A 21,944-nucleotide genomic window follows, 5' to 3' on the forward strand; every position below is an offset into this window, starting at 1 on the left:
CTTTTTTTTTTTATAAAAGAAGAGCAGTTTCTCTGGGTTTACTGTTCGAGTATGCTCCTTTCTAATTTTGAAACACGAATAGCATTTTTCTTTCTGGAAAATTTAGTGTTCTTAATTTTTTTTCTCAACAGACATTCAGCTGATCAATCGAAAATGATTGTTCTCAACTCTTTGAACTCATTCTTGCAAGAATGCCTAGCTTGAAGGGTCATCCTTGAAAATTGCATTTTTCGATCAATTTTTCTGTTTTATAGCTATTATCACTTCGTCATCATCGATTGATATTTCTATATTTGCATAACGAATATGCTTCTCTCGTTTCGAATCTATGATGGTATGGTGCAATAGAAATGCAGTCTTTATCGTTGAATTTATTGACTTTTATCTATTTTAGTGTGATGGATACGCGATTTTTTGTCATTTGGAGCAACCGCATTTTCTATAGCGATACGAGCGTGAGACAATCGCTTTTTAAATGTTTTTTTGCATCTCGTGATGTTTTCGTGCTTGATTGATATATTTATACTCGATCAGCACGATATTCAGGGACTACCGACGTTACCGACCGTCCGGCGCAACTTGGCAACGCGGCACTGTTTGTGCCGGTTAACATACAATTCTCGGCAGATCCTCATTAGACTCTCGACAGTGCGTTGTTGAAAACGACGAGAACGAAGTGTCATAAATTATCGGGGAAATTCAACGCAGACGAGCTTTTGGAACAAGTCACGGTCAGTGACTTACTGAATTAAAATCGAGACCGAGCCATACAATCAGCTGGTGTCAGATGTAACTACTGATACGTCCTGCGAGCATTCGTTCACTTAATTGTGTTTTTATTTTGGAAGATTATCAGTCGTAAAATGGGGAATTAATTAACTATACGTCGTTCATTAAAATATGTTAAGAGTTATGATGAAAGTTAACGGATTCCGTTTGTTTATAGGTGAGAAGAGATACTGTGCTGCACAAGAATTCATTGAGGCCGAAGGCTGTGACGGTATTTTTCCAAGCATCAATTATTTTTTGTTATATTCATTATCATCAACACTCCTTTGTTCAACCATGTTTTGAACAACGTTTTTTCAATTAAAATTGCTCCATGAAAAATAAATATAATGGAAGCACTGGAATTGGATATTTGAAGGTTCCAGGAGTAATATTCGCCCAATAATCCTAGTTTCTGTCAATACTGAACCACTGAATTCTTTTTTTAAGTGTAGGGTGTCAACCTTGGGTGCTATCAGAGAGTTCGATATTATTGCCAATTACCCGTGCTGTTCGTCTCTTGTATAATTTCTGATAAAATAATTTCCTCTCCGGCCTCTTATCAACTCATCATTCCTATAGTATCCCATTGTATCATTGTCTAGAAAATTCAATTGGTTTTTTATGGAACTTTTATTGACTTCGTAGATTCTATGGAGAAATTTCCGTTTTTTCGAGTGTTTTCTTTTCAGTATAATGTTAGATGGAAAAAATTGAATGAGAGAAAATCGATACATGTAGATTTTCCTAAACAGCTCATTCTGTTGAGAATGTCTGTAGAAATTGCTCGTCTTAATTTTTTAGGCTTTTTTGTGCGAATTTTCGAATGAGAGAAGAACGAAGAATTTCTATAGAGAAGACGTTAATAGAATAAGTTGTCTAAAAAAATTGAAATCAATTGATTTTTTTATGCCATCTTATTAAACGAGAAACTATAGTTTTTGGTACGGAAATTTTTCGTAGGTGATTGTTCTTTAACTTCTTCCTCCTCTTTCTGCTTTCCGGTGGAACAGACATACTCGAAGGGATCAGTACCTATTCGACGGATATAGCTAATCAGTTGGCAGTTCACAAAGCAAAACTGCTTCAGATAAGGGCTGATAGAAAAAAAATCAATGAAGCAACATACGCACTCAAGAAAATTATGACTTCCATACAAAAAATAGCTGCAGAGATGGAGGCTAATAACTCTACCACTGGAAAAGTTGAATAATGTCACGAAGTAATCACGAGATAATGGGCATATGATGGATCAAATGGAAAAAGAACCAAGAATTGTTTGCAAAATTTGGATTAAAAACTGATTCAAAATTCAAGACGTCTTTATTGTTACTTTTTCCCCTCTCACACGTATAAAGAATGCAATAGAAAAAGCTAACGCTTTCTCCAAGAAATTCTAGTGGATTACTATTGGAACTCCACAGGAATTCTATTGGACGCCAATTCCCTCTAAGTTTTTTAATTGATATTCGTTCATAGAAGTCTATAGATGTTGATTTTTCCCCCATTCTCTTGGGATTGTTTTTATATAAAAAAAAGTCTTGGACAGGAATTTTCCATTGTTTTTCTTCGATTTTTTAATCAATATAATAAATGAAAATACAGTTAGAAATAGTTAGGAGTCAGAAATTTAAAGTCCAAGAATTTTCGTAAAAAAAATATAAGTCTGACTTTTTTCTATAAAATATCTCTCAAAAAATGCCACACTAAAGTTGCACATTTTTCACTTTTTCCACATACTTTTGAGAGTTCTGACTGCCCGACGCCTAAATAGTTGGAATCAACGTTCACCCGGCTAAAAAATTCGATTTTGGCGAAAAATCAAAGATCTGACCCTTTGACCCCACTATCGAAACTCCAAGTAAAAAATATTGAAATTCGTAAAACCGACAGATTGAATTATCGATATGAAAAGGAATTTCATGAACGATTTGTTTTCAAATTAAATTTAAATTTCATATCGTCGAGAATTTACTTCAATGAACGTATATGGAGTCAATTTTAATTAATGTTGTCAGCAATTGATCTGACAAAAAATCAATAACTCAAATTTGAACGATTACAAGGCTTCAACTTGGAAACGAAAATACAAGGCAATGGGCACATAAGATGATTGTAATAATAAATAGACTGATTAGGAAATGAGAGAAAATTTTATTATAAAAAGAATATTCTTATTTTTCATTTTTTTTCACAAATATGGATGAAAAAGGAAATAGAATGCAATGAGTGTATCGCCTTTTACGCATCAACTCACTGCTGTGGGTGAACAAATATACGTTTCAGCCTCTTCACCGAAGGCTTTATGACTTTTTTAGCGACATCGATCAATTCCAAGAGCAATCTCTCAATCTCCTTTTGTTGATTAATAACCCCGAGTAAAGTGTTGTTGCGAGTCTCAATGTCATCCCTTAGTACTTCCAGTTGGTTGAAGACATCGACTTCAATCTTTCCAGTGTTTTCGACTGCAAAATAATAAATAAAAATTCGAAATGACTGAAGTTATTTACATAAAAAGAATGAATATGTGAAGAGTGAATCATTCTATGGCGATTTATGTTTTAAAAATTAAAGAACATAAAGAAAATATTCATAATGGAATATTGCTCGCTGCATATGCTTCAATGTATACGAAACGAGGCGTCGAATGCGTTTTTTTTATTATCTTATGAACCCAATTTGTAATAAATCTGAAATTTTGCCTAATTTTCATCGATAAGATTAATTATATTTTTATGCTAATTCAAATCAACCTTTCACAGTAGTTTGGAAGTTATTGATATTTTATTACATTATTTAACGAATGCATAAATTCTTACTCACATTCATGTGTCACAGATGACATGTTTGGGAATTGAAGGTGAAACCGGAGCAAATTGAAATGCACAACTAAATAACCAATCTGCATGAAATGAAATCCCCATGATAAGTTTCAATTTCTACAGATTTTCAATCACATCGCGCGGGGAAATTTAATTATTATAAGCGTATTCCATCTCAAATCGGTCACTCTCGGCCTGTTATTTTCAACCCCTGATTACTTCAAATGATACATTTTTCCAAAATTATTAAAAAACTCGAATTTCAAACAGTACGACTCAATTTAAAAAAAAAAATTATCGCACTAATAACATGTCATCAGCCTCGGTACAGCTTTCATCTTATTCATCTCCAATTGCCTTGGAGATAAGTGTTCATATTGTGAGATTCTATATCAAAATTGAAAATAAGAAAAACTTGTGACGTCATCACTGAAAATCTTGTTCTTCAATTATTTTGGATGAAATTCATCATTTTATACATTCCGAAATCAAGAGAAATATAATTATCCTTGTGTTATTTAAGTCTGTTGACAAAAATTTTGATCGCATAATAATGTGAATAAAAAGTTTTCATCGAAAAAAATTAAAATTGGAAAAACATCGTAATTTCCGCGATCATAAATATTTCATATTATTTGTTTTCAATGTCCCATGTATTCTTTATCTCAATTACCGTAGGTCTCAATCACTTTAGCCAGCGGTTGGAGAGGGTAGGGGGGATGAGATCCATAAATATCGATGAATTCATCGTCGAACTCTCTCAGGACCAATAGAGCATCGTGGATGCCGCTAGCAGAACATCGGGCAGCATCGAACTCTCTCCCTCGCTTACCCTGCAGTTTTATGATCGTCATCAAGGATGTGCCACTGGCACTCATCTTGATCTGCTCCAAAGTGTCACGCATAGCGTTCAGCCGCGCTAAAATGATAAAAATGAACATTTCAAAACAAAAAAAAACTTCAATCCAATGATTTTTATAATTAATTTTTATTAATTTTATTAATTCGTAAAATGGGAAATAGTTTCGTAACTTCGTTTTCCATATTAAGATGAAGTGAAAAATATTTCGATAATAATTTCCGGTCAAAACAACGATTCAGAAAATTCTGAACCTCGTCAAGGCTTTACAAGAAAAGCACCTTCAAATTTTTATCTAAAAAAAATGTTTCATAATGAATGATCTTGACGAAGAGGGAAGATATTGATGGAAAGACATTTTTTGTGATTCAAAATTTAAATGAGAAAAAAATTGATAACGAAATATTTTTCTTATTTCAAATAATTCATTAGCATTTGATGAATATTGAATACAGCAGTGCATTAAATCACACGTTAGTGGAAATAAGGGAATGCACCAAGAACATTGAAATGAATCGAATGTAATTAATAGATTTTATACAGCCCTATCTTCGACAAAAGTTTCGTCCGGACTTTATAACATATTTGAATATTTTCAAGTTCTGAATTCTTCAACGGAAAGCCGTGAGAAAAATTCTAGAAAATTCATACCTGATCATTAAATTCACATTGAGTAATGGATCTTTTCACTCATTTTTTTTCTCATAAATAAATAATTTCTTTACGAACGGTGAGTCTTTATTTACAGTCGATGTTAATCAATTTCAGATTTCAGAGGAAGAAATTGAGATTTAAAATGAAAATAGGTAAAATCACTAAGTTTCTGACTACATTACACACGGGAAAATTCCCTAGAACAAAGCCCATTCATTAGGAAATTCCATCAGATATCTATTGAAAATGATTTTAGTTTTCCCCACTTTTTAAACTCATACTATTTGAAATAGAACATAGTTAATAAAACATAGTTTTCAAATTGAGGCTTGACATAAGCAAATTTTTTACAAGAGTAAATATTTTTTTGGTCAAATGCGATGACATTTTGGCAAATCATTCTTCGAACTATTCTATTATTTTTCACTCAAAAGTTTTGACTCAAAAAAATTGATATCGATAATATAACGGAGAGCTAATTAAGCGACAGATCGATTATCTTAGAATAATTCGAAGAATGATTTGTCAAAGTTTCATGACATTCGACCAAAAAACAATTTACTCTTGTAAAAAATTTACTTATGTCAATCCTTAAATCAACCGTTTTAGATCTTCCTGTAAAAAATTGTCAGTGCCTTTCCACTTCTATTTTTCTCCTCTTAGACGAAAATTCGAGCAATATAAAAAATCAAATTTCCAACGGATTAACACAGTCATTGAATTGAGAAGAGAAACATTCCCTTCAGGGTCTAACAATTGTAGAACTTCGGAAAGAATTATAGCTTCTTTGGTGAATCATTAAATTTTTTTTGCATATATATTCAAACTGATAATCAAATTTTATTTTAAAAAATTGGTACGCTGAAATTTTTCAATCAACTAATAATCCATTTCGCCTCAGCATGGTGATATTTCGAATAACAACAGAAATATCCAATTACCTTGTCCATCGCGAGCAGAGCTTCCTCCCACGAAAAAGTCCATGTTCGAGTTTTTTAAATTATATTCCTACCGTTTACAATCGTGCGGGACAATAAGTCTGAAAAAGCTTCCAGTCGTTCCACTGCAACGTTTCCAATCGAAATGAACGAAAAGCAATAAACGGGGATAGGAGTATATGTCTGAGATAAAGAGAACTGTCCTTCGTCGTATTTACGCAGAAAGATTTTACGCCGCGGCAGCTTGCATTCTCGTACGGCTCTCGTCGGTTGATGAAGGGGTGGGGAGACTAGAAGGAATAGGTGCCCAAGTAGCAAACCTTGCGAAAGATATCTGAACGTATACCAAAAAGGCTGACTAATATCCGTCCAAAAGTTATCTTGCAGTCATATGATAACTTTTAGTCAACTTCTAGGTAACTTCTAGACACAAGTTACCTTTCTGGACAGACATTAGACAGCCTTTTTGGTATACTTGCAAATACCCTCCAGAACTGTGCTGCTTGGGTGGGGAGACGAGAAATTCAACGACGCAAAAACGCAAAGACACGAGTAAATCAATTTTTCGGAGAATAAAAAGCGAAATAGAGAGATATATTGAGCCCTCTATTTATTCATACAATTATAATTCACTGTTAATAACTGATATGCACACTACTGTCAGATTGAGAAGTCTAGATCCCTGGACCTAAACTTCGGAAATTGTTCTTGTGCCAAATGATGTCTCAACGTATTCATTTTTTCCTTCGTCTAATTTTTTGAGATACCAATGTTCATGAATGTTGTATCTCACTTTGACTTGGTCTTCATCTTTAGATTCTAGTTGGAACGATGAAGAATAAAAATTATAAAAGAACCAAATATTGAATTATCCGGAAAATTTCTATAGAAAACGTATTTCTCAAAATGCAATATTCCTTCCTTAATTTATTTCTGGAGAATCTAGTAAAAATATTTTTTGTTACGAGATATATCGAGTTTGAATTTGTCATTTGAATTAGTTTCGTAATTATACTGAAAACACCGAGAAAATTAATGCGTTTGCCATCAAATGACGTTTCATTTTTCCTGTGATACGCATCATTTACCACAAAAACGTATTTTGAAATTCCCTTCCCCCCCCCTAAAAAAACGACAAGTTTTGGAAATATACTGCCGGTTTTAAAAAACAAAAAAACATCCAGTAGTTTTTGGCAACTGATGAACATTTTTTTTTTGTTATGACACGGTGCGTCCGCAAATTCTTGCCTGACGGCGAGGATAAAAAAACCTCATAGCTGTTACCCCCACTTAGCCGATTCACCACGCCTCCACTCGCCGACAACGAGGGACCAAGAACATTCTCTCAAGCGGCATCACTCATTTCCAACCCTCCGATAAGCCAGTTGAGCTTCGTTTGATTTGCGATTTATTTTTGATTTTCCTTTGTTATAATTCCTTTCCGACAAATTGAAAAAAATGAGTAAGTAGCGTTCAGCTACAATTACGTGCACCAAGTTTCTACCACCGTATCTTAATCACCTAATCACGTCTGGAAAAAATTGATAAAGAACACGAGTGAATTCGCTACAGGCTAATGATACCGCGAGACACTTTGCGAGACAAAACTTTGGAGAGATGATCTCGTTCTCAGTTAACATGGAAATCATTGCTGTCATCTCAGTCTCGAAATATGCGGTATCGACTCCTCTCGTGATGACTCCGGGTCAATTTATCTCATCTCGGTCTCATGGTTTTCGTGTTTTTTAATATAAAATCTCGGTTTTTGTCTCGGTTTGTCTCGTCTCGACATTCTACATATAAAAAACGCGAAAAAGTGGAAACCGACATGAAATAAATGGACTCGTAGTCATCACGAGAAGAATCGATATTGCGTATGTTGAGACCGAGACGAAAACGAAGATTTCTATGTTCATTGAAACCGAGATCATCTCTCCAAAGTTTTGTCTCGTAATGTCTCATGAAATATCTCGCGGCATCAATACTACAGAGAAAAGAAAAAAAAACAGTGAAAAGAAGTTTAAAAATTAATCCCCCGGAATTTCTCTAAAAATATCTCAATAAAAAAAAGCTTTACACAAAGATCGACAATCAGTGTTTCTTTATAACAAATATTCTTCACAAATATTAATTAAAAAACACAAAAACCAAATAAAAAAATTATGAAAATATAATACTACTAATTCGGTTTCAGCGGAGGATTCCAGGAATTGTAAGGAATGTAAAGGCTGCAGTCGCCCTGGTTGTTACAAACGTAAATAATACTCCTCTGATATTTAAATTCTCTTGTTTATTGCTTCTTCTTTTACTTTTTGCTGAGAAGAAACGAAAATGTTTTCACGACCATTTTTTTTTGCTCAGTGGCTTCACCATAGCCTTTGTTGCATGTCTGACAACTAACGGTTGCAACCCCTAACAGATGAAAATTTGTGGTTTTCCCGGCGTTCTAGATCGTCCCATTTTTTCAAATCTCTCACGGTTAATTTCGTAACTGCATGTCACATTTTCCTCTCATTAATGATTGTGAGAGTAAATTTTTAAATAATCAGTGATGGGGAAAAAATAAAAAATCTGCCTTTTTTTGCTTCCTGCAGGTGCACTAGAGAGGATGGAGCATCTCGTCAATGAGGCCCAGGAGAAAATGGACAATCAAGGACCTCTCATTGAGGAGATTAAAAGAGGGGAAGAGCAGATTAAGAGTGCTGCCGGTAGGCTTCGAGTACTTTTGGAGACGATCCAAGATATGGTCGATATGATCGAGGTGGAGAATAGTGGTGGGGCTAATGACTAAAAGATGAAAATATTAAAAAAACCCAAAAGTGTACTGTAAAAAAAGCTTCAATATGAATGTTTGAGCACATTTGTAACGAAAATACTCTTGACAATAAAAATAAAAAAAAAACGTAAACAAATCGTTCCATTCATTTATTTTACTGCTCAAATTCAATGACCAATAAAACACACTCACATCAATCACAAAATCCAACATAAATATTGGAATGCGACAGAATGAAATTTCTTAGAAAATTGTAATCTATTCCGATACTACCGATTGTTTTTCTTCTCAGCATACCGAGACAATATGGATGTAAATAAAAAAGAGAATCTAAAAATTCTTCTATTTTGAATTTAAACAACGACGTGAACCACAATTTCGTCCTATACTGAGACTAAACTATAGTGTGAGACGATCATTCGATTCAGTGTGAGATAGAAACAATCAGCTGTCAGTTCACTCGAGTTATTATGGCCCACTGTCACGATGATGTGATAGTTTAAACAAAAATGGGAAAACTTGGCTTTCCTGATTTATCATCTGAGAAAAAGGGACGAATCATTGGAATGTGGCAAAGTGGACACCGAAGTCAGGATATAGCTGAAGAACTTGAAATCAGTGTGCGTTCATCCAACTTTTTTCGACCCCCAACCGCCTCGAACCTAGATAGTCAATTTACTTGAACTTGAGATCAGACGGATCTTTTATAAAAAATGCGTAGCTCTGTTTTTATTTACAGCAGAGAGTTACTGTGACTATCCTTTGATGTTACTAAAATGAGCACGTACGTATGAAAAAATTGAATAGAAAAACCTAGCGCTTTTTCTAGGAAAATCTATTCAATTTCTATTGCAATTCTATAAGAATTCTATGGGAGTTCTATTAGAATTCTACTGAAAAATGTTATCTGCTTTTTTCGTCATTTTTATAGGAGATATTTTTTGGAACAGTCAATAGTTTTTTTTTTTCTATAGAAATTCTTGGGCGGAAATTTTCTATGTTTTTCCGGTGTAATTTCATTCGTTTCTATTAATAAAACTCAAGAAAAAAAAACTTAGACAATTCATGCCCAAGAATTCTTATAGGAAAATAAAAATCTATTCACTTTTGTATTAAATATCTCTTATAGAAATGGCGCAAAAAAACAGATAGAATTATTCACTAGAATTCTAATAGAACTCCAATAGAATTCTTATAGAATTCCAATAGAAATTCAATAAAATTTCCTAGAGAACCCGATAGGTTTTTCTATTGAATTTTTTCATACGTCCGGAGTAAAAAGATGACAATTAAAAATTTCCTCCGTGTTTCACTCTGATTGAATTCATTGAATTCAATCATCTCGTTTTAACAATCCACGGCTTTATCTCTATTTTCACTAATTTCATGCGTCAGTTTAGGCTGCGACTGTCAACAAATGGGTGCATCGGTACAATGAGGTAGGAAATGTTGAGACTCTTCCACGGTCTGGACGTCCTCGCGTTACGAACCAAGAAACGAGACAAGCAATCGTTGGACTCGTTCAACAATCAGACTTCACGACGTCTGGAAATATCAAGAGAGCTCTCGATTTGGAAATATCGACGCAAACAATTCATAGATGTCTTCGTGAACATAACTACAGAGCTCAGCGACCTGCGAAGAAACCAGGGATGACGGAGAGACATCGAGAATGTTTGTGTGCTATTCGCCCACCAGCATCATCATTGGGACGAGGAGTGGGATCAAACCGTCTTTGTCGATGAGAAGGTTTTCAGCACGGATTCAACTGGTAATGTTACCCTCTGGCGTTTACCCAACACCCGCTATCAAGATGAAAATCTTCACTACCATTGGAGACAGGGAAGGGTTACTGTGTCAGTCTGGGGTTCCATGAGTTCAGTTGGATTGGGGGACCTGGTAATAGTCCAAGAGAGGATGAACTCCATCGATTATCGAAGAGTACTCGCAGAAGTTATGTATCCAACCGCCCAACGCTGGTTCCCAGAGAGTATTATAAACTTAGTGCAAGACAATTCAGGCCCCCATCGAGGCATCGCTGTCAGAGAATGGATCGCAGCACAAGCTCGTCTTCACTGCCTCCCCTGGCCAGCAGTTTCCCCGGATCTGAATCCTATGGAGAACGTGTGGGCTCATACGATGGATCGCTGGGATTATCAAGGAAATCGACAAGATCGAGAGGCATTGACTGACTGCATCATCCAACGCTGGCTGGACATGAGGGAAGATAGGGAGTTTTTCTTCAATCTTGTGCGCAGTATGCCTCGTAGAATGCAGGCAGTGCTGGACAGTAACGGTGCTCCAACGCGTTATTAATTCGGTAGACCGAAAATCTGACAAAGTTATTTTCCGAACCGATTTTTTGAAGCAACCTGCTGAAAGGTATCTTAAACATGCAAATTTATTTTACTTATGTCCATTGCAAAGATATTTTCATTGCTGAAAAGTCTATAGAATTCGATTTTTCTTTACAACTTTTCTATAGAATTTTGTCCCCTCAGATTTTTCAAGTTTTGTGGTTGGATTTTCTTGATTGAAAAAAATAAATAAATAAACTGAAAAAAACTTCGAAAATTCGAGCCGAGAAAATTCCATAAGAAATATCTCAATAGAATAATTCGAATACAAAAATCTAATTATATTGACTTTTCCTATAGAATATTTTCTTTTGATGATTTCAATAGCTGTGGTCAAAAACAAATTGAAAGTTCAACAGAAATTCAATAGAATTGTGCAGCGAATTCACTAGATTTTTCTATGAAGTTTTTTTGTGCTTGGACAGGCATAAAGAAACCAAATTTGCATCTAAAACAAAACTTTTTGCAGGTAGCATAAAATTTCCACTTGGGTTAGATATTGTCTTTGATTAATCAGTTATTGAGTCGACTCGTAATTAGTGATGAGAGATGAATAAAAGATACGAGGTTTGTTTTCTCGTTGCAGATGGGTTGCAGGAGATGAAAGGTCTCGTATGTTCAGAAATATATCCCGAATCAATGGCCTCTTGGTTTTGAGATACTCAGGGAAGACTGCTGGAACTACTGCCACCATCTCAAGTTGGACAGAATTTTATTTTAAAAAACCTGGTGCATTTTCTAGGAAATTGCATTTAACTTTTTTTGAACATTCTATTAGTTTTTGTCTGATGCTGTAAAAAAATGTTTGATTCCCTCCAAGCTTTTTCCACTGGTGTTCAGTCGTGTTCGGCCCAAAGTTATAAGAATAAATGCGTTTTAGCATTCGAGTGATAAATATTCGTGCTACTGAGATACAATTGGAATTACAGTTGCATTCATCGAACAAGTTTTTTTTTAAGTATGACTTTTTAATTCTTTGAGAATACTCGGAAAATATCTTCGCCGCTGCTATTCCAGATCCTGGGAACAACAACGAATTAACGAAGTTTGCTGAGCATTTTCGCACATCAATAATTATTTCATTGTCGATGAATTATCAAAGAACGCTATAAAAAGTGAATAAAAATAGGCAATTCATTAAAAAGAAATTCCAAAACAAATTCCATCGATTTTCGCAGCAAAATTGTCTTGTCATAAAATTGAAGCAGTGAATTTAGTGACTCAATTTTATCGTTAATTTTTACAGAATATTTTCTTCTTGAAAAATACACGAGAGGAAGGGTTGAATATTGGACGAAGTTATCATGATGAACAACAATGAAAAGTCTACGGTCGTGGAGTTAATCGTTACGAGAACGTCGATCCTTTCCAACGAAGCCCGCCCACGCATTGTAATAAAATGTTGTCAGGAAATGGCCATATTCTCTACGAGATAACTAATTTTCTTCTTTATCTTAGGTTTCCCTTCGATTCTAGAAATTTTCCTTGCATTCCAAATGATTTCCAATAAAAATCCATCGCATCGAGATTTATCCATCGTTCATTTTGCGATGAGAAAAAAATTTATGCTGAAAGTTTTTCATAAAGAAAATTTTAAGCCCTGTAATATTTCGTTTTAATTTTCTCAATAAGTTAAATTGATTAAAGAATAATCAATTAGATTTTGTTTTTTTCATTCCAAGCCTCTCTTCCTTTTCCCCACATGAAGATCCGAATAATTGCCAATAGAATCCATTGCATTCCGACTCATCTATCGTTCATTCTGCGATGAGAGAGAATTTATGGAAAAAGTTTTTTATAAAGGAAATGTAAAAGCCAGTAATATTTTTTTTTCATACCCCCAAAGAGGGAAATAAATGGAAGAATCATCGAATCGTTAGACAGAATCAAATGAATACGAGTTAACAATTGATTTTTTCTTCAGTCTCCTAGAAGCGCACCATAGAACAACAGGCACTTCAGTTACAATGAGTAGCAATCCCCCGGCGCAGCGTCTTCAACAAGCAGCATCAACTCCCACTGCTACGGCGGACAATCCCCAGACGGAAGTGTTGAGTCTCTAATAGTCGGCCTCCTCCGCATTGTCGATCGCATAGATCCCAGTTCTGAAGTGGATTTAATCCACCGTCTTTTCAATTTCGACTGAACGATGGATCATTAAGGATCAGATCCGATTGATAATTGCAGGCTTCAAGGACGTGAAACCCAACCAGCTGTTCTGGATCAGTCACAGACTCGAATCCATCAACTTCTCTCAGCCCCAATAGGAGAACTAATACCTGGGAGTCTCTCCCAGAAAGTTCGTTATTGTCAGAAAGTTTCTGGATCAATTCACCCCAATCTCCCAGCCTATTTGTGTGATCGGTAATTATGGAGATTAGGATGATAACTTGTGTCGCCCTTGGGATATTACTTGTGTCACAAGGATGGAGCATTCGTCAGGAGATTTGGGACCCTTGGGACTGGGGCTGGGCAGTTTGATTACCCTGCTGGAGTTGCTATTGACGAGGGAAAAAGGATTATTGTGGCTGACAAGGACAACCACAGGATCCCAGTTTTCACGATGGAGGGCCACTTCATATTCACTTTCGGGGAGAAGGGATCACGAGTGGGTCAGTTCAATTAACCGTGGGATGTTGCCACGAACAGTGAATGTCCGACTGTGGTGTCAGACACGAGCAATCATAGAGTCCAACTCTTCAGTCCAGAGGGAATTTTCCTGCGCAAAAATGGCTATGAGACAGTGCCGAATATGTTAAAGCATATTGATTCACCACGAGGTGTTACATTCAATCCTGAGAGTGACAAGAAGAATGCTAGTAAGTCGTTCTTGAGATGACAAGGGCTTGTTGTGGATGACAATTGGAATATCATCGTCGCTGATTTGAAAAACTATAGCATCCAGGTTCTAGACTCTACCGGCAATCTTCAGTGGACATTCGGAACTTATGGGCAAGGACATGGGGAGATGGATAGACCATCGGGGATTACGTTGACCACGAGTGGCAGAATTGCTGTTGTGGATTTTGGGAATAACTGGGTGTTGATAATATGAAGTGTTGGCGTGACGAGGTTTTTGATTGAATCTGTGATCAAGAGGACTGTTTTTTTTTAATCGGTCGATGTTTAAAGATTTTACATGTTCGTTGTGTTTTATGAAGCATAACATTGTAATAATGTTGTATTTGGTTGTGATAAGGGCTTGCAACAATCTAATTTGTCATATAAAATATAATAGAAAGAAAAAAACTAACAGTTGTAGACTGATAAAGTTGAAAATTAACTGTGTTCCATTAGAGCCTACATTTTCGCTGGAAGAGATCGCAGTGTGCGATACAATGACGGGAATTGTTAAGAAACATCTTCTGGACAAGACTATCTACATGTAAACCTGTCGTCGAGATTAGAATAAACTTTGGGAGTGGTCGAGCTTTTTTATCAGCTGAATAGTGAGACTGAGGTTAATGTTAATATGATGATTCCTCTAATTTTCCCTCTCTCAATCATAGAATAGATTATATAAAATATTTCCCAAAAAATTATCCAGTATTTTTATTATTGTCACTCACGATCAGACATCTTCAAAATTACTCGTAGAATTGCATGTAAAAAATATTGAAATTCGCAAAAACCACAAATTGCAATGAAATTTTTGTAAATTTTTGCTTTTCAGATTGAAGCGAATTATTGAATTTTTTCATATCGTATGAATTTATTTGAATGAAATTTTCAATTGTCACAATGAATTTGAAAATTAAAGCTGCAAGGGGAATATCAATAATCGCTTCATATTTTACAACAACGAGAATTGCAATAACGTCGTAACGAAAATACCAGAAATAAGTTGACAGTGTTATAATTAATTAATTCATAATTCATAATTCATGCATAAGAATTGAATCTCTAATCAGTTTTAATCAAATACAGTTACTTTCGTACAATTTGTTTTATACACTTATATAATTTAATTTTAAATATAACAAGTTGATAGTAGCTGATGATCGAAGTAGAATCAATCCACGATCTACCATGATTTAATTTCCCATTCGACTTACTTGGTTGCATACCTGTAAAAAAATAATTAACATTAGTAAATATTTCCTTGGACAGTATGAGACACTGATACTCTCGTCTATTAAAAATTTAATTGTAGTAATGTTCAATTTCCATAACAAAAGATAAATTTCATGAATGATCTGATGCCAGAAATGGAATCCAAATTCAAAAATATTCAAAAGTATTTCTTCTTCCAATGTCTGAATACTTAAGATGACAAATTTTATAATAAATCAGTAAGAAACTAAAAATTAGCTGGTCTTCAAATTTTCAATTAATTACCACTGAAAAACGTAATTTTATGTATGTGACAATTGAGAAATAAAATCTTACATTGGATTGGAGTAGAGATAAGAAAAATATATTGTTAAGTTTCAGTTCAAATTTGGCGTCATCGATCTCACCTCAATTTATTTATCGCATTGAAATTGAGTTCACTATTAGATTAAATTCATCCTCAGTCTTTCTCACAATCAGCAGATTCTGTCTCGTCGAACTTGTAAAATAAAATAGCATTTTCATTTTACACTTTACAATTAATTATAAAATAAAATTAATGAGGGATTTATCCCCGGAGCGAGTGAGTTTAAGAGGAAGTTTGAGGGGAACTTTTTTGCAACTAAAAAAATGTCCAATTTGGAATTATTTTCGACATTTTCACTTATCATCGCTCATTATCAAGATAATTTTACAATTGACAAATTACCTTTTTTTGCTACTTCGAATAATAGCAGTTCATTTTATATTTGTTTTTTTTTTCCAATGATTTTTTTTTGCAAAATATAATTTATTTTTTCCTTCGTCGTCTCATCTTTTTTTTTATATTCACTCACAGTAAAAAAAATGCAATTTTCTCATTCACAGCGAATCAATTGTTTACTTTTATTATTATCATTATTGAGGTTAACACTGATGTCGTTGAAATTGAGTGTTGAAAATCCGCCCGATTCACTTGTTTCCTCCCCACTCTACGTCATCGCTGAAGCATGAACTGAAATTACAAAGGCACGAACCCACCCATTCGTTTCTGGCCTATACTCCGTGCAACACTGCTTTCCGTAACCAATTTCAGCTCGGTTACGAACTTTAGTTGACGAGTGTACAGTCGTCAAAGTAAGTTTCGCCAGTCCGTGAAGTTGGCTAGTGACTGGGGATGCATGGAGTATAGGGACCGAAACGAACGAGCGGTTCGTACCTCGATGGTTTTAGTTCGTGCTCCAGTGATTGGATAGAGTGGGGGAATTTGGACGGGTTTTCAATGCCGGCAAAGGCGACTCAAACCTCCACAATAACAAAAACAAAGTAAATATCCGGAGCACAGTGGGTTTAGGGAAAAAATTGCATAATTTAGAACAATCTATGTATTTAATTGTCACTGACGGTGCTGATGAGTTGGCAAGTATTGGAGTATTTTGTATTTTCTTTGTCCCGGTAAATATTTAATCATTTTGAGAATGAGTTATTCTGGAGAGGGAAACTGTCAAAAGATAGATTGCCATAGATTTTCTCAACTACACAGAAGTCTCTTGACATAAACTCCGAAAATTACGCATTCCATAATCTATTGACAATATCATTGTTGAATGAAAACTTTTCTCAATTTTGTTATTGATGCAATATGAAAATAAAAGGATAATAATATTTGAAACTTTTGATTCAGACAGACTATCAGAAACAACTTCTATTTGCTATTCATGAAATTATCTGAACGATTTTTTTTTTATTGAAGGGTTTGTTTAATTCATTTGAATGTAAAGTAACTGATAAAGTTTTTTTTTAGCAGAATTCATAGAATATCAATTCTTGTCAATTTCCATTGCAGATATGGGGGCGAAACATCGAGAAGAAACTGACAATTTCGATCAGATGCTCTAGTGAATTGAATCAACAAACAAAATAAATAATCTGAAGCCATTGGATCCGAGAAAGAATTGAATAATTCAACTGAATATATTTATGATATTCACATTCATGGTGCTTATAGCTAAGAGAAAAACAAGGTATTCGTCTTGGCAAGTCTTCAATTATTTTAGTAACGAATGATTTTAAAGGGGAAAGTGAAAAGAGAAAGATTTTTTATGAATATTTTATCAACTACATAAGAGGTCTTTTCACATCAGTTCCGAAAATCATTTCAGTAGAAACGAAATCTGCTGGCAAAATTTGTTTAGAAAACTTTCCTCAATTTATTTTATTGATTGAATATGAGAATAAAAGAATAATAATATTTGAAACTTTTAATTCAAACAGATACTATCAGAAACACTTTCTATTTTCTTTTTATAGTATTTCCCAAACCACTTTGGCTATTAAACAGTTTGTTTATTTTTATTAGAGTGTAAAGTAACTGACAAAGGCTTTTATCTGTAATTAAATGAATTTGGCAAGTTTCTTCTATTTGCAGAGAAAGATGTTGATCTTTGCGAATTTTTGTTGCAGATATCGGGCGAAACATCTGACAGACTAAGCATTTTCACGCAATTCAGGGGTGAATTGAATGAACTACCAAAATGAATGATCTGGGCTAGGTGGATCAGAAAAAAATTAAATAAAATTTTCTGGAAATTTCAAGTGTTTAATTCAATTCCCCAAAATGGCCGTAGAATTTCGACTATCTCGAGAACTACAATAGTCAAAACCTCAAATCAGAACTCATAATGAAGCTAGGAAAATCTCCCTACCCCACCCACCCTCTATGAACCCGTTTTGCCACAGGATTGCCCCAAAAACCCCACAAAATCATATTTCTGTCCAAGGTTCGGTTTCACTGATTATTTCGATAACAAATGCTCCGACACATCACCAGCTTCTTTCTGGATCAGGAACTCCCGTATGGACTCCCTGACATGATCAACCCCCACCCCTTGCCCCCAGAATTCCAAAAAAAATGTCAAGAAGTTTAATTCGATTCCCCAAAATGTTCATAGAATTTAGATCCTCTCAAGAACTTCAATAGTGAGAACGTTAAATCACAATTCATAATGAAGTCAGGAAAATTTCCAATTCCACCCACCCTTTATGAACCCGTTTTCCCCCGGATTACCTCAAAAACCCCACGAAATCACATTTCTGTCCAAGATTCGGTTTCACTGATTATCTCGAGAACGAATGCTCCAAGAGACATCACCAGCTTCTTTTTGGATCAGGAACTCCCCTATGGACTCCCTGACATAACCCACTCCTGCCCAATTGACAACAGCACATATAGTTTAAAAAATGTCATGACATTATACCCAATCGTTTTTATTCCTGCATTATTTCTAAATGTTATTTTTTTTATCATTAGTTTTTGTTATTTTTTTAGACTGGACGTTGGCGAGTATCCATCTCAGCCACAATTTTTGTGCTTTGTTTTCAATCTCTCTTCTTCCGTTCCAGATTTCAATGATTTTTTCCTTTTGAATAGCCATCTATTGTATTGATGTCTACGATGTGTCCATCTATCTCTTCCAGCTTCCCTGTTTGCCTAAAAGAAACAGAAGATAAGAAACGTCAATTACTCTTATGAAATATTCTATCGTTAGTGGATTCCTGAAAACGTTTTCAACAACAAAATAACATAGAAATAACAAGGATTAACCAGGGCCAGGCAAAAATTCGCCTAGAATCGCTTTGTGCAGATGAGCCAATTCTAAATGCAAAAAAATCAACCCATAGATCTCTGTCCTCGCTTCACGTATGACAAATTTAATAGAAAAACTTAGCGATTCCGTTAGACAAATCTATTGGTTTTCTGTAGAAATTTCATTAGTTTTTGGCGGTTTCTATTAAAATGTTCAAGAGAAAATATTGGATAGAAAAATTCAATAGAATTCGATTTTTCTACACAACTTATTCTATTGAAATATTTTCTATTGAATTTTCTAGAATTTTCTTAATTGAAGTTTTCTTCATTCAATTTTTCTTTTCTTTCTTTCAAGAAAATCAAACAAAAAAACTTGGAAAATTGGAGCCGAAGAAATTCCATGGAAAATATTCCAATAGAATAAGTTGTATAGAAAAATCGAATCATATTGACTTTCTATAGGATATTTTCAATTGAACATTTCAATAGAAACGGACAAGAATTAATAGAAAGTTCTATAGAAAAACAATAGAATTGTCTAGCGAATGCGCTAGGTTTTTCTATAAAATTTTATCATGTGTGTTTCATTACAATTGTAGGCGATAGAATGCAATACGTATGGAAAAATTTAGTAGAAAAATCTAGCGTTCTCTCTTACAAATTCCGTTGTTCTATTAGAATTTTCTTGAAAAATTCTATTTGTTTTTTGTATCAATTCTATCAAAATTTATTCTCATCCTCCATGCATTTTTAAATACATATTTGTCAATAGATAAATGTCTGTAGATGTTGATTTTTTCATATAATTTGTTCTGTTGGGATTTTTTCTATAAAAATTTTTGGGCATTAATTTTCTATTTTTTTTTATTGTTCAGAATTTTATTATGAGGAAAAAATATACAAAGGAAAAAAATTTGAAAAGGTCATTTCAACGGAGAATTAAATTCCTCATGAATTAATCCTCTTTCATCCCTTAATCTCTGTAACAAAAAAATAAAAACTGCCATGAAAGTCATGGGTCAGGAAGAAAAATATTTTTTTCGCGGCGCACACTGACTTTTCACCATTCGCCCGCGAATTAAAAATTCACTCCTCCCCTCCTAATTGAGATTAAGGGATGAAAAAAGAGCAGTTCGATGGAGAATTAAATTCTCCATTAATTAACCCTCTTTCATCCCTTAATCTTTGTAAGAAAAAAATATAAACTGCCATGAAAGTCATGGGCCAGTGAGAAAAATTATAGTTTCACGGCGCAGTGATTCCCGATAATTAAAAATTCACCTCTCCCCTCCTAATTGAGATTAAGGGATGAAAAAAAGCCAGTTCGACGGAGAATTGAATTCCTCATCAACTGCCCTTTTTTCATCCCTTAATCTAAATTAGGAGGGGAGTGGGGAAGCGAATGGTGAAAAGTTGGTGTGCGCCGCGAAAAAATTATTTTTCTTACTGGTCCATGACTATCATGGCAGTTTTAATTTTTTTGTTACAGAGATTAAGGGATCAAAGAGGGTTAATTGATGAGGAATTTAATTCTCCATCGAACTGCTTTTTTTTCATCTCTTAATCTCAATTACGAGAGGAGGAGTGAATTTTTAATTCGCGGGCGAATGGTGAAAAGTCAGTGTGCGCCGCGAAAAAAATATTTTTCTTACTGACCCATGACTTTCATGGCAGTTTTTATTTTTTTGTTACAGAGATTAAGGGATGAAAGAGGATTAATTCATGGGGAATTTAATTCTCCGTTGAACTGACCTTTTCAATTTTTTGTCCGTTGTATATTTTTTCCCCATAATAAAATTCTGAACAATAAAAAAAAATAGAAAATTAATGCCCAAAAATTCTTATAGAAAAAATCCCAACAGAACAAATTATATGAAAAAATCAACATCTATAGACATTTATCTATTGACAAATATGTATTTAAAATCGCATGGAGGATGAGCATAAATTTTGATAGAATTGATACAAAAAAACAAATAGAATTTTTCAAGAAAATTCTAATAGAACAACAGAATTTGTAGGAGAGAGCGCTAGATTTTTCTACTAAATTTTTCCATACGTATTGCATTCTATCGCCTACAATTGTAATGAAACACACATGACAAAATTTTATAGAAAAACCTAGCGCATTCGCTAGACAATTCTATTGTATTTCTATAGAACTTTCTATTAATTCTTGTCCGTTTCTATTGAAATGTTCAATTGAAAATATCCTATAGAAAGTCAATATGATTCGATTTTTCTATACAACTTATTCTATTGGAATATTTTCCATGGAATTTCTTCGGCTCCAATTTTCCAAGTTTTTTGTTTGATTTTCTTGAAAGGAAGAAAAGAAAAATTGAATGAAGAAAACTTCAATTAAGAAAATTCTAGAAAATTCAATAGAAAATATTTCAATAGAATAAGTTGTGTAGAAAAATCGAATTCTATTGAATTTTTCTATCCAATATTTTCTCTTGAACATTTTAATAGAAACCCCATCCAAAAACCAATGAAATTTCTACAGAAAACCAATAGAATTGTCTAACAGAATCGCTAAGTTTTTCTATTAAATTTGTCATACGTGAAGCGAGGACAGAGATCTATGGGTTGATTTTTTTTGCATTTAGAATTGGCTCATCTGCACAAAGCGATTCTAGGCGAATTTTTGCCTGGCCCTGGTTAATCCTTGTTGTTTCTATGTTATTTTGTTGTTGAAAACGTTTTCAGGAATCCACTAACGATAGAATATGTCATAAGAGTAATTGACGTTTCTTATCTTTTGTTTCTTTTAGGCAAACAGGGAAGCTGGAAGAGATAGATGGACACATCGTAGACATCAATACAATAGATGGCTATTCAAAAGGAAAAAATCATTGAAATCTGGAACGAAGGAAGAGAGATTGAAAACAAAGCACAAAAATTGTGGCTGAGATGGATACTCGCCAACGTCCAGTCTAAAAAAATAACAAAAAATAATGATAAAAAAAATAACATTTAGAAATAATGCAGGAATAAAAACGATTGGGTATAATGTCATGACATTTTTTAAACTATATGTGCTGTTGTCAATTGGGCAGGAGTGGGTTATGTTAGGGAGTCCATAGGGGAGTTCCTGATCCAAAAAGAAGCTGGTGATGTCTCTTGGAGCATTCGTTCTCGAGATA

The 21,944-nt window shown here is 34.3% G+C and overlaps 2 protein-coding genes, 2 long non-coding RNA genes and 1 pseudogene across 9 annotated transcripts; 3 read left to right on the top strand and 2 right to left on the bottom strand.

The window, feature by feature from the left end:
• The first annotated feature begins 496 nt into the window (after nucleotides 1-496).
• LOC107044283 lies at nucleotides 497-8,913 on the top strand. 5 transcript variants are annotated; one of them, XR_001461325.1, is made up of 3 exons: nucleotides 497-789; nucleotides 947-1,000; nucleotides 1,782-2,084. XR_001461325.1 is itself a non-coding variant. In XM_015266092.1 (3 exons), the coding sequence occupies exons 1-3, from the start codon at nucleotides 901-903 to the stop codon at nucleotides 8,830-8,832; spliced, it is 357 nt and encodes a 118-aa protein (XP_015121578.1). In that variant the 5' UTR covers nucleotides 497-900; the 3' UTR covers nucleotides 8,833-8,913. The 5 variants fall into 5 exon arrangements, 2 of the variants coding, with proteins under 2 accessions (XP_015121578.1, XP_015121579.1); XR_001461326.1 differs by having other exon boundaries at nucleotides 497-731; XM_015266092.1 differs by lacking the exon at nucleotides 1,782-2,084 and adding exons at nucleotides 8,236-8,295; nucleotides 8,636-8,913 and having other exon boundaries at nucleotides 497-1,000.
• On the bottom strand, nucleotides 2,903-6,241 carry LOC107044281. The gene is made up of 3 exons (XM_015266091.2): nucleotides 6,045-6,241; nucleotides 4,264-4,509; nucleotides 2,903-3,233 (listed from the first exon to the last, which is right to left on the bottom strand). Exons 1-3 carry the CDS (start codon nucleotides 6,085-6,087, stop codon nucleotides 3,022-3,024), a joined length of 501 nt encoding a protein of 166 aa, XP_015121577.1. The 5' UTR covers nucleotides 6,088-6,241; the 3' UTR covers nucleotides 2,903-3,021.
• Nucleotides 8,914-10,263: 1,350 nt separating the features above from the next.
• LOC107044276 lies at nucleotides 10,264-14,280 on the top strand (annotated as a pseudogene).
• Nucleotides 14,281-15,055: 775 nt separating this feature from the next.
• Nucleotides 15,056-16,194, bottom strand: LOC107044285. The gene is made up of 2 exons (XR_001461329.2): nucleotides 15,937-16,194; nucleotides 15,056-15,241 (listed from the first exon to the last, which is right to left on the bottom strand). It is a non-coding gene; the product is annotated as an uncharacterized LOC107044285 (long non-coding RNA).
• A 284-nt stretch (nucleotides 16,195-16,478) lies between these two features.
• LOC107044284 lies at nucleotides 16,479-17,795 on the top strand. 2 transcript variants are annotated; one of them, XR_001461327.1, is made up of 3 exons: nucleotides 16,479-16,661; nucleotides 17,053-17,230; nucleotides 17,670-17,795. It is a non-coding gene; the product is annotated as an uncharacterized LOC107044284 (long non-coding RNA). The 2 variants fall into 2 exon arrangements; XR_001461328.1 differs by having other exon boundaries at nucleotides 16,479-16,629.
• The last annotated feature ends 4,149 nt before the right edge of the window (nucleotides 17,796-21,944 follow it).

This window comes from Diachasma alloeum, unplaced genomic scaffold (genome assembly GCF_001412515.2).
Source record: "Diachasma alloeum isolate Michigan unplaced genomic scaffold, Dall2.0 Dall_scaffold_00709, whole genome shotgun sequence".
Classification (NCBI taxonomy): domain Eukaryota; kingdom Metazoa; phylum Arthropoda; class Insecta; order Hymenoptera; family Braconidae; genus Diachasma; species Diachasma alloeum.

Coding starts and splice junctions, on each gene's coding strand:
- LOC107044283 (XM_015266092.1), top strand. CDS start 901: ATGTTAAGAGTTATGATGAAAGTTAACGGATTCCGTTTGTTTATAGGT. Junction 1,001..8,235: donor TGAGGCCGAAGGCTGTGACG/GTATTTTTCCAA, acceptor ATTCGGTTTCAG/CGGAGGATTCCAGGAATTGT. Junction 8,296..8,635: donor TCGCCCTGGTTGTTACAAAC/GTAAATAATACT, acceptor TGCTTCCTGCAG/GTGCACTAGAGAGGATGGAG.
- LOC107044281 (XM_015266091.2), bottom strand. CDS start 6,087: ATGGACTTTTTCGTGGGAGGAAGCTCTGCTCGCGATGGACAAG. Junction 4,510..6,044: donor CTCTGCTCGCGATGGACAAG/GTAATTGGATAT, acceptor TTATCATTTTAG/CGCGGCTGAACGCTATGCGT. Junction 3,234..4,263: donor TAAAGTGATTGAGACCTACG/GTAATTGAGATA, acceptor ATTATTTTGCAG/TCGAAAACACTGGAAAGATT.